Genomic DNA, 11,985 nt, shown 5'->3' with positions numbered 1-11,985 from the left:
TAGTAGGTGAGCGATTTGTTCGGGAGAATTGTATCTCTCTAGGAACAGTGTTTCGAGCTCCCTGTATCTGTATACTAGGTATATACTGTTGTCGAACCATCGTCTGGCTTCGCCTTGTAATTGCTCCCTAAATACTTCGATTCGTTCCGAATCGTCGTACGTTTCTGTGTCTGTGAAATACTCGCCTAGTCTTTCTAAGAACCACTCGGGATCTTCGTGATCCTGACCTGCAAATTTGTATGGTAAGCTACGAGATGTGCCTCTCCAACGCCTGCGGTTTTGTTCCCCGTCGGCGAATCGTTTGAGTGCGGTCGTCATGGTCTCGGCCATTCGACAGAGCAACTCTTCTGCGTTGAGTGTGGATGTTGTGGGCCGCGAGGACCCGGAGTTCAAATCTCGCTCGGGGCGAGTCCCATCGTGAGGGTCAAACAAGTTGTTTTGTGTGGATTCGTGATTCGTCTCTTCGAATCGTGAGCTATTGTTTGGGGCTCGGCGTGAACTGTTGTCTTCGTAGAACGCACCGTCGTTGCTCAATTCGAAACTGTGGTAAAACGCCTGTTGTGTGTATTTTTCATGCAGATCCTTAAATTTTCGGATAGCAAATGCTTCTGTTTCTTGACCCCACGAAATGTAATTGTCTGTTTCTTCCCTGGAGTGCTGACACTGTTGTCATCCCTACTGAAAAATTTTCTAATTTGGGAGTAGCATATAAGTTGACGATTTCTTTTCAGTGTGCTTTTTCTGTTGTCTGACCACAATCCCAATTTTTTTTGTTGCTTTTTTGACAAATCGGTATGTGTTAATGTATTTTCCCTTAACAATATTTGCCATTCTCTGCTTAGATTTTTCATCTACGTCTTTATAAGTTTTATGAAATTCAGATAGGAGGGTCTCCTGAAAAAGTAGTTTTCGCTTTACTGATCCCGGGACAGGTGTTTCCTTAATCTCTTCGTTCAATTTTGTCAGTGGTGATGGTGAACACTGCGCTTTTAGAACTTGGTTGGTATTTTTACTTTTTCTGAGCCTACTGACTTTTTTCTTGTATTTACTTATTTTTTTTATTAGCGCTGGAAAGTTCTTTTTCTAATTGTTTTATTCGACGATATATAGCACTGCGGTCTCTTCGTACTTTCTTTCTGCCCCTAGATGTATTATGGTGTTGCGGAGTACCTTCTCGAGGAGAGGAAGGGGGTGTTTCCCTCAATACATTTTCTAGCTGACGTTCCAGGGTTTTAGCATTCTGACGGCTTTTCTTTTTTCTTTCTCTCCACTCCTTTCGCTGCTTTCTTTTTTCTCTATCTGATAACTCTGCAATAGGTTTATCAATTTTCATATCCCTTCTTTGCTGTGCCCGCTCTTTCATTTTCCTTAAATATTCGGCTCTTCTAATTGGATCCGCGTTGATACGTTCTCTGTATCTCTTTCGTTTTTCAGCAGGTGTTAAACCCATATCGATTTCCTGAACAGAAGAATGACTGCTTTACACTAGTTTGCGGTGTCACATAAGTTACCTCTAATAGGTAACATATGTGACGGTAATTTACGTGACATTTTAAGTACATTTTTTTAAAATCCCGCCGTAAGAGGAAATTTGGCAAACTGGTCGAACGTATTCACAAAGAAGCACATGCTTTTAGGTTATTTAACGAATTATGTTTATCAAAAAAATAATAATTTTGCGATTAACTCAGTAACTTACGTGACACGTAATAAACATACTCACCTGCTATACTGTATATTAGCCACGATAAACTTTTAAACAAAACTTATTTAAAAAAACACAATCGGAAGGAAGAGCACCAAAACAATTATTAAAACGATCTAGGAAACTGTTTTGATTCCACTATTGCCAGATTGTTGTAAATTTGTACCCACCTTTCCATTATTAATTTAGAATTTGGAATTACCCATTGATAGAAAATAATTTCACCTTGGGCAGTTTTGACTTTTGACCAGTCCTTTATAATCTATGACACAAAGACGTTTGTCTAAATGTCACTCGGCGTACCACTAGTTTTATTCCATCAAATACTAATCTTTGGTGGGGAATTTTAATATATTGAAACATATACCTAACCCATTATGATACGTGTTTAATTAGATACGTATGTAGAAGTTAGACATTCATTTTTAAATAATAATTTACCATACTTTTCATTCTTGATTCATTATGGAGAGTTTTTAAATATTTTATACCTTGTTGAAAAGTTTTTCTGACATCTAATGGTTGGTTTATAAAATAGTATTAGTCCTAACTTAGCCGTAACTTAACCTTAATCTTAGTCCTAAAAAGTTAAATATACAGAATGTAATGTAATGTTCTATACATTGCATTTTGTACATTAAAATTTTTAGAACTAAGATTAAAGTTAAGTTACGACTAAGTTAGGACTAATACTTTTTTATAAACCAACCATAATACACTACAAAATGATAAAATTTAAGTTGTTGTCGTCTTACTTCGGTTCTTATCGCTGGACCAGACGCCGCGGATTCATTCCCGAGACGCTGTTCCCGGATCGCATGAGGCTCGCCAAGCGTCATCATGACGGTGGAGACGCAATACGATTAAACTATGCCAAAATTTATTAAATACTATGCCCAGTAGCTTTAGCTACAAGAACCAATAAGTACGAACTATTTGATAAATTTAGAGAAATCTCAGGGGCGATTTTACAATCGACTTCGCGTGGGAATGGCTCGAAAGGTTAATGATTTAGGATGAAAGTAATTTTACTAATAAAGCTTAGATAACGACAGATTCCGACAAGTCACAGGCCTTAACCCTCCTTGAGAAAGTCAATTAGTTAAGTTGTGAAAAGTAAATTAATGTAAAAGATCAAATATTGTTACATATACACACATGAATATACATTTCCCGCGTTTGAACGTCAACCACGTTTATATTATGTAATATAAGTAGTATTGACTTTAAAAGCAATAAGACAAAAGTTATGAAAAGAGTTTCTTGGTCCTGTTAAGCATATACTTGTGTATACATGGAAGCATCTGCCTAGATGTCCGATAATTCAAGTCTGATGAGGGCGCCAGGTATTTTTATAAGAAAAATACCAAAAGAAATTAAAATTGCAAAGTTAAAACTTTACACAAGTTCTGATTTTTCCAAGCCTCGGTATACGCTAAGATATTTCACTGAGCAGAAATGAAACATTATGGAGCTATGAAACTTTAAGTTTATAATCTGTTTGAAAGTGGGCCGTAAAATATCTTTGGCGTGCCGTTGTAGGTGAACAAATAAAATTTTAAAATCTTAATTAACCATCACTGGTAAATTAAATTTGTCTTCACTTTCTATTATTTTTCCTTCTACTTTGAGTCACTGGGTAATGTGTGCATGCAATAATAAAACACTGATGAAGGTGGTGCTGGTTCGTCGGTATGTTTATATGAATTCTTTCAAGTAAGCTGTTTATTTATTTTAGCTCATGTCGTTGCCAGCAACCACCTTAAGTTCCGGAAATGGAAAAAGGGAAGTAGGGAAAGGTAATAACAACAATAAATTCAAAACAATTATATCCAGTCTCAAATGTAGTTTCGAGATGCAAAGTCCGGACTAAATTAAGTAGGAAAATTTCACTATGAAATTTTTACCTTTAAAAAAAAATCTTTAAGAAAAAAGTTAAAATTCAAAACTTCCTCAAAACGGGTTATAAAATGCTATGCGACTTACCAGACTCCACGTCCGTAGCTCTCAGTACAGGAAGGGATGTAAACTGGGACTGCAGCGGCGCGCACTGACTCTATGCTTTATTTGAAGCTCAACAAAAGAAAAATCAAATTTAGTCCAGATATTATCCACGAAATTTGGGATTTGAGTTTATCCCGTGCAGGCCGTTCAACCGATGCTAGAAATGACTTTAATTGATTAATTGATGATGACTTCTAGCTGACAACTGTTCTAGACTGAGCTCGATCGACTAACTTGATCGACTGACTTCATGGACGGACTTCATCGACTCCCTCTTCCGTCGTTATTTTTCCGGTATTTATTTACTTTCGGTGGGAGAAGAAGCGCGCAAAGCGCTCTGATTGGTCGGGGGCGTGGCCATATTTATATAGCCCCACATATACCCTCGAGCGCGGTAACGAACTGCCGCATTCTGTACTGAGAGCTTGGATCGTTAGGAGCATGTATTTGATATTTGATTTCATTGAAATTTTCCTAATAATACAACATTGTCGCACTTACAATTTATACAGGGTGTTTCTAAAATATGGTTCCAAACTTCTGCTGCATTTATAACTCATTAAAATATGCCAAAAAGTTCCTATTAACATGTGCCCTAAAACGCACCCTTAGGAAGTTATATTGCCTTAAAAGGACTCAAACAAAACTGTTTTCTTTTCTACTTAAATTTTCCACTCACCACTTTTACTAATTAAACACTGCAAAGCTCAATTGACAGTTTATCAATAACTTAAATTGTTAAGCGTTGTGGCAACGTCAGTCTTTTATTTGCCATTGTAAACAGATTTTTGTAATTTTTGGCCTAATAACTTAAAGAGCAGAGTAATTTTCAAACTCAATTTACTCAATTGACTCAGAAATATCGATTTGGACAAAGATAATATTATTTACGTAAAATTGTTAAGATTTTATAAATCTGTAGAGAAAATTGTAAAAAAATTGAAATAAAAAAAATTACGGGCCGAAAACCCCCTTCACCAACCTAAATGGGACGCATATGATTTGCATGTCGAAAAACGGAGTAGCCCATGTTATTTAACGTAAAAAGTTATGTAAGACCCATACATTTTTTTCTATTTATTTGCGACCATTTTGTCAATAACAGAAAAAAACAGTTTTGTTTGAGTCCTTTTATTTTAATGTGTTATAAACGCAGCAGAAGTTTGGAACCCTAATTTAGAAACACCTTGTATGTATACCAGAGATATAGACGGCCGCATTTTCTGGCACATTTGCATGCGGCGAGCAAATGTTACAGATTTGCTCGTGGCGAGCAGCGTTGAACATTTTTAGGACCGACACCATAAACATCCATACAAATCTTTCGAAATATGCGTCGTCCTGGTTTACCACATACAAATCTACTTATTTATGGGAAAATTTGATAATGAGCATGACGGAATTGTGTGGTTCGTTACCTTTTAAAAATTTTAAGAGATCACGAGCCATGCTAACTGCACTTACAGTTCACAATTTATAGCAAGCGTAATTGAAAAAGTCGCTAAATAGTAATAAGAAAAGAAAATTGGTTATTGCTAGTGCTACTGCTCTAATTTATTATAATATTTTCATAAATAATAATGTAATCAAGAAAACAAAACGACATTTTTGGCAAAAGAAATGGTTATATGAAAAAGAGAAATACAATAGTGATGTAAAACTTTTGAAAGAATTACGCATTAATGGATATGATGATTATAAAAATTATCTACGGATGGACGCTAATACTTTTGATGATCCTTTACACCGCCTGGAACCTTATCTCAAGAGAAAAAATGCAGTAATGCGTGACAGTATCCCTCTACGGTTTTTGGCGACAGGTCGCAATTATGAAGATTTAAAATTTAACACAGGCATATCTCCTCAAGCTTTGGGGTATATCATTCCAGAAACCTGCAGGGTGATATATGAGGTTTTGAAAGGAGAGTTCTTAAAGGTAAATAAGAATAAAAACGTTTATTTATTATTTATTTATAGAATACTTTTGTAATTTAAATATATGTATTACATATCACATTAAAAAAAACTCTTAAATTCTTAAATAAATGTAAAGCAGTTGTACAACAGAAATTCATCTAAATATTTGCAAAATTTGAATAATACTGTGAGGTCGAAGTAGAGTCGGAGATAGTAGATGGCACATTTATTAGCACAGGTGATGACATATTATCAGTACTATTAAGAGTTGAAGGATGGACCACGTTTGCCTGATGATGAGACGAACAGGTGTTTAGAGACGTTGGTGCTGTCAGATCAATAAGAACTGTGGTCTCTGATAACTTGTTCATTACGGCTCTTTGCAATATTTGTGTTATCAGTGTTTCAGCAAACATTTTTTGAGATGTGTCTGTAATAGTTTTTAGTTTTGTACCGACATATGTGCCAAAAGCAGCGCTATCATCCAAAACTACACTGTTGCTAGTATTTGCCAAGGCGTTGGTGCAAACTTTCAAAAAGTTTCTATGCTCAGATAGATCTTCTTTTTTTTTGTTTTTTTCTTGCATGCCTCTCTTTAGTAATAAAGGCAGTATTGATTGAGGTACTGCTACTTTGCGGTGTAGAAGGACTTCCAATCTACAAAATATTAATTTTTATTTTTTACAGTTTCCATCTACAACAGAAGAATGGAAACAAATAGCCAACGGATTTGAACAAAAATGGCAAATATCTAACTGTGTCGGAGCAATGGATGGGAAACATATCCGCATTTGGGCGCCACCAAGAACTGGGGCCCAATACTACAACTACAAGCATTCCTACAGCATCGTATTAATGGCTGTTGTTAATTCCAATTATGAATTTATATTTGTAGATGCAGGCAAAAATGGAAGAATTTCCGATGGGGGAGTTTTGCAGTATACAACCTTTTATCAATATCTGGTAGAAGAAAAATTGCATTTGCCTGACAGATATGACTGTAGAGAAAATATGAATTTCGTATTTATTAGCGACGAAGCGTTTGCCCTCCACAAACATATTTTGAAACCTTTTCCTCAAAGGAATCTTAACTATGAAAAGCGCATCTACAACTATCGACTATCAAAAGGCCGTAACGTCGTTGAAAATGTTTTTGGTTTGATAACGGCGCGATTTCGTGTGCTTCATACTACTATAAATATGAAGCCATTGCATATACAATATGTAGTATTAGCGATTTGCACATTACACAACTATTTAATACAGCGAAAAAACCAATACATAGGACCTATCACATTTGATTCGGAAAACAAACAAACACACCAATGCATGAAAAATGCAGAATGGAGGCAAAATGATGTTCAGTTATGTCCTTTGCAGATTTCGAATAGAAATGGTCAGGTACTTGATGCAAAAGAAAATAGACTAGAGTATATGAAATATTTCACTGGAAATGGAAAAGTGACTTGGCAAGATGAAATGTTAAATGCGGGAAAGTCCTAATTTTTTTCTCTGTTTATTTACAAGTCTATGTCTCTTTTTTTTAATAAAATCAAAATAACTGCCTACTAAGTTATGCTTTATTTACCTCAATATCCAAAACTTCATCCCGCCTCTCATGCGTGTTTTCCAATTCTTGGCTTCGTATGTTTTGGGATTCTGTACCATTTGCTCCCGTATTACTGTCTTCTCTATTTTCATTATCATCAAAATCATTCACATTAACGCCTTCCTCTGAAATTGTAGAGGGACTGCGCATATTAGAGATGGTGTGGGTGGCTTGTTCTTGGTCTTTTATAAACATTAGTAAATTGAAGTAAGGTGAAGTGGGGTAAGTGTTTAGCAAAAAACCTTTAATTCAACTTAAAGTTTTGTCAAAATTAAAACTCTTATAGAAGGCGACCTGTTTACAATACTGTGTATTCTATAGACTTCAATTAATATTCAGTAATAATGACGACCTTGAAAGGTGACCATGTTTCTTTCTGTGACATTTTTTTTAAAACAAGGTCTGTACTACACACTTTCCCTAGATTTTGGGGCAAGTGTGTATTCGGTCTGTAGTTTCTATCTTTTTAGAATAATATGAATAAGGGGCTAGTGTGTGGGCGCCACACACTACCCTTTTGGTAAATTTTATTTCCAATTCTTTCTCGTCATTATTGACAGATATGACCTGGCCAACATGATATTCATTTCTTTGTTTTCTTCGTCGAAAGGCCAACCAACACCCAATCTTCTTTGACTAACTCTTTTGCAGGCTTATTGATTTTTGTCATACATTTATCCAATGCTTCCACGTCCCTCCTTTCTTCTTCTATATCATCATCACTGTCCATAAATGTAATGTTCTCCTCCTCCTCTCCTTCGTCTTCATTAAAATCTAGATTCAGATTTTCGCTAGGGGTCTTGTCAGTTTTTTGTTTCTTTTTTGACACAACATTGCATTTTTCAGACATACGACGGAAAACTTCTTCGGTTGTGATAACTTCTGCTCCTGAAGCTACTTTTCTCTTCCTTATCTTGTCGGGTGCATCACTCTGCTTCACTGTAGATAATAGTGTATGTACTTTTTCTATTAGATATTCTTTTATAAGTCTAAAAACAAAACAAAAGAAGTTTTTTAAATACACGGGCAAGTGTGTAGTACTACACACAGTTAGCCTAAGTAATTACTACACACTTGCCTTAATGAGTATTTTTGATGGGGCAAGTGTTTAGCAAATCAAATTTTGTGGTTATATTTAGGCAGTAAGAAAAATATCCATTAAATCAAATAAATACATATCTCCTTAACCTAACACCCATCTGGAATTAACAAAATAACAGTTTCCTTATGTAATTAATGCAGATTAACAGGTGGGTATCAAAATACATTTATTGCGCATCACGTCATACGTATCTTTGATATAATTCTAGTTCGCACTAAAATGTCTTATTTACAGTTTTAGCCAAGTAGAAATAACTTGTTTAACAATAATTACATAGATATCGCGAGTATTCTACATAAAGTTGAAGTGTTATGATACGACTACACATTTACTCCAAATACACACTTACCCCACTTCACCTTACCATAAATTAGGGGAATAAATTTCCTCACTTCCACTACCACTTCTTAATGACTTTTCTTGCTTATTAAATTCCATTCATTTTATATTTTTTACATACTTCAGTCAAAGCGGCGTATCCCGCCTTTTTAAATTTTTATTTACATACTCTGCACTTTTTATTTTCCACAAAGCAGTATGTTGCCTAGAAACTTCTATAAAGTCAGTTAAAAATTATTTGTTACTCATTTTTTAAATTATTTATGCCGCACTAGCTATAACAGTTACTTACTATTAAATTTTGCACGCCACAAAAGTGTGTTTGTTTATGATGGAAAAATGTGACACACCGGCTGCGACTTGTTTGCCGCGTATACGTGGCTCGAGATGTGGCGCGCTTAAATCGCCATAAGCGCGTGAGTTTACCGCCACATTTGCTCGCCGCGTGCAAATGTGCCAGAAAATGCGACCGTCTATGCCTAGCTATTGAGCTTCGACGAGTGCGCATCCAATTTTCTAAGGACGCTACGGGCACAGCCATTTTGAAGGCTTTTACGTCACGCAGTTGTTGTTGCCGTTAGGTTCGCAGGTGTTTTTTGAGGTAATTCATATTTTTGTATATCAATTTCGTTTTTATTAAACTTTAAATATGTCTTGTGCTTTGTGCTGTGAAAGGAAGCGCAAATTGCAGAAGATTTCCAATACAAAACATCAGTTTTCATGTGTAAGTACAGAACATTTCTAAATACTTAGGTAGTTGTACACAAAAATAAGATATTTCAACTTTTTATTCTAAATTTTTATTGTAAACACGTAATTTGTTTATTTCTAGCTTTCCTAAGAATTAAACTTTACAGAAGGAGTGGCTAAAGGTTCTTTCTATCGAAAAAGAAAATCGGGTATGGACAAAAAATAACGTAATTTGTTCTGAACACTTTAAAGCAGATGATTTTGTCCCCTTTTGTGGAAGAAGAACGATACGACCCAACTCTGTACCTTCCATAAAATTATTTTGTTGTGTCTCTTCTTCCATTTTGAGCGAGAGTACTTTATCAAGTTCAATTAATACAGGAGCTTTGACCAGCAAATCGATGTTAAAATCAAGTGGATCATCTTTGACCTATAATGTTACTGAAGTTCGAGAAGGTTCAACGTAAAAATAAGAGACAACTGGATTTAAGGTAATAAAGATTTGTAATTTAAAAATAGTAGTAATGCTAAGGATGTTAAATACGTACCCTGCCCCTAGATAAATAATACTATAGATAGGAAACTTGAACAGATTTCGTGGTCATTAACAGCGCTAATTGTTGACACTTTCTCCAACTTCTGTTGCTTTCCTTTTCTAGGAATTATCGGTAATATAGTGAGTTAAATTACCTGTAGCCGGTAAAAGATGCAAGCGCCATCTAGTTGTACGCTCTACAACTATATACCTACCTACTCAATATTTGTTTTAGGTATTCTGCCGCCGCTAAATTTAAAATTACATAACAAATCTCACCCTACACAGATCACTCAGAAATTGATTTTGTAAAATAATTTTCACGTAGATAATTTTTTTTGTCACCATGAGAAAATAAGTACATTTGATAAAAAGCATTAAAATCACTCAAGCATTAAAGACACTTTTAAATGCTCTAATAGTCTTCCTACTTAAAATAAGAAATAATTTTGATACTGTAACTTTTTAAAATGTTTGTTGAAAAAATTTCAAATTTCAGTACATATTTTGAAAAAAAAAGAGTGAAAATGATTATAGAGTTTCAGTGCTTTCTATATTGTATTAGCTTTCACGGTGAATAAAAAAATATTACAAGTAAATAATTTTACTAAACCAATCTTTGATTAATTCTTGTAATAGAGATTTATTATGCAACTTTAAATTTTTCGTTGTGTTGATATCCATAAAAAAAACTACCTACCTCTGATCACATTTTTTATTAAAAAAAAAAACAAAAAAACAAAACATTTTATTATTAATAAAAAAATGTGATTATATGATGATCAGACATTATTATGTTATATAAATAAATGTGAATGAAATATCTAATAAAACACACTAAAAACACAAATAAAACACACACCAACAGTCGCCAAACCTAACCAACAATAAACATGAACAACATGAATGACATGAAATGATTCATAATTGCAATTGTCAAAATTTATTCTACAAAATCTTTGTGGCGACATCTATAGACTCTTTCCCCAACTTGTATATCCATCACAAGTCACGTGGTTCCCAGTTTCCCCATATTTTCAAGTATAAGTTCTCGGGCCCTGACCCTGCCAAATTGTTTGATACGGACCTAATAAATTAAGAAATATATTCACATTAATTTTATTTTCAGTGTTCAGAATACACCGAATGGTAACACTAGTACTGATGGTAGTGCTAAGACAAGCAGAATTATGGCAATGAAAACATACATTCGTATAGGTAAGATTATTGACAAAAAAATTGGCTTCAGTTGTTTAACGGATAACTTTAATAATGAAAATATCTTTGCAGTACATCTCCTGCTACAGTTGCAACGAAAAATGTTATATTGAAACGTAAACAGGAAACTTACCGAAGAAAGTTTTACAGTGCTAAAAAAACAATTCAGTCTTTGAAAAAATAAATTAAAGACGGATTATTACGGATTATTCAAGGCCCTGAATTAAGACAAAAATTAAATAAATTAATTATTTTCATCCATCAGTAAATAAATATGTTAGTTATACAATGTTTTATTTTAATATACAAAATATTTAGAAACTACATCGCAAATGTTTTCTTTATTTCACATAAATTGAGTACCTACCACAATCTGTTAAAGTTTATCGTCTCAAAAATATATTACAATAGGGTTGTTGACCAAATTTCAAAAAGTAGATAATATAATTCTACACGTACTAATTAGTGTGTCTCTGTATGCACAATTAGAGATTGACAAATGCGTTGGAACAGTTTTAAAATAATTATTTAAAACTGATTCTTTTATAATATTTCAAAACCGCTGTGACGTCATAAGGGGCAACTTGTAGTGCGCCATTATTCTATGGCTAGAAATTGGCCTCAATGATTTGGGATCGAGGGGGATTATCCCTCTTTATCCTGCCTCATCTCGTGTAGGCCTGGACAGCCTTCGTAGGTGGGCCCCATCCGTCGTCTACCCCGACCGCAAATGCGGCCGGTGTAGGCGCTTTGTGGGACCTCCTTTTGTCCTGGCTGGGCCCCGCCGGCTAGGGCCCTTTCTTCTGGCGCTCTTCTTGCTTCGCCGGCTCGTCTGTGTAAACCCCGGGGGTAGTGTCATGTTTATG

At 34.8% G+C, this 11,985-nt stretch overlaps 1 protein-coding gene across 1 annotated transcript; it reads left to right on the top strand.

Annotated features, from left to right (window-relative positions):
* The first annotated feature begins 3,675 nt into the window (after positions 1–3,675).
* On the top strand, positions 3,676–7,129 carry LOC111692317. Its single transcript, XM_023456248.1, has 3 exons — positions 3,676–3,729; positions 5,328–5,645; positions 6,314–7,129. The coding sequence occupies exons 1-3, from the start codon at positions 3,676–3,678 to the stop codon at positions 7,127–7,129; spliced, it is 1,188 nt and encodes a 395-aa protein (XP_023312016.1).
* The last annotated feature ends 4,856 nt before the right edge of the window (positions 7,130–11,985 follow it).

The sequence above is a fragment of the Anoplophora glabripennis genome, unplaced genomic scaffold, assembly GCF_000390285.2.
Source record: "Anoplophora glabripennis isolate ALB-LARVAE unplaced genomic scaffold, Agla_2.0 scaffold1298, whole genome shotgun sequence".
Taxonomy (NCBI): domain Eukaryota; kingdom Metazoa; phylum Arthropoda; class Insecta; order Coleoptera; family Cerambycidae; genus Anoplophora; species Anoplophora glabripennis.
This window is presented reverse-complemented; position numbering and strand designations above follow the sequence as displayed.

Excerpts from the sequence above, each read along its gene's own strand:
- LOC111692317 (XM_023456248.1), top strand. The coding sequence starts at position 3,676 with ATGCTATGCGACTTACCAGACTCCACGTCCGTAGCTCTCAGTACAGGA. Across the intron at positions 3,730-5,327 it reads CTCTCAGTACAGGAAGGGAT|AAATGGTTATATGAAAAAGA; the intron begins GTAAACTGGGAC and ends TTTTGGCAAAAG. Across the intron at positions 5,646-6,313 it reads TGAAAGGAGAGTTCTTAAAG|TTTCCATCTACAACAGAAGA; the intron begins GTAAATAAGAAT and ends TATTTTTTACAG.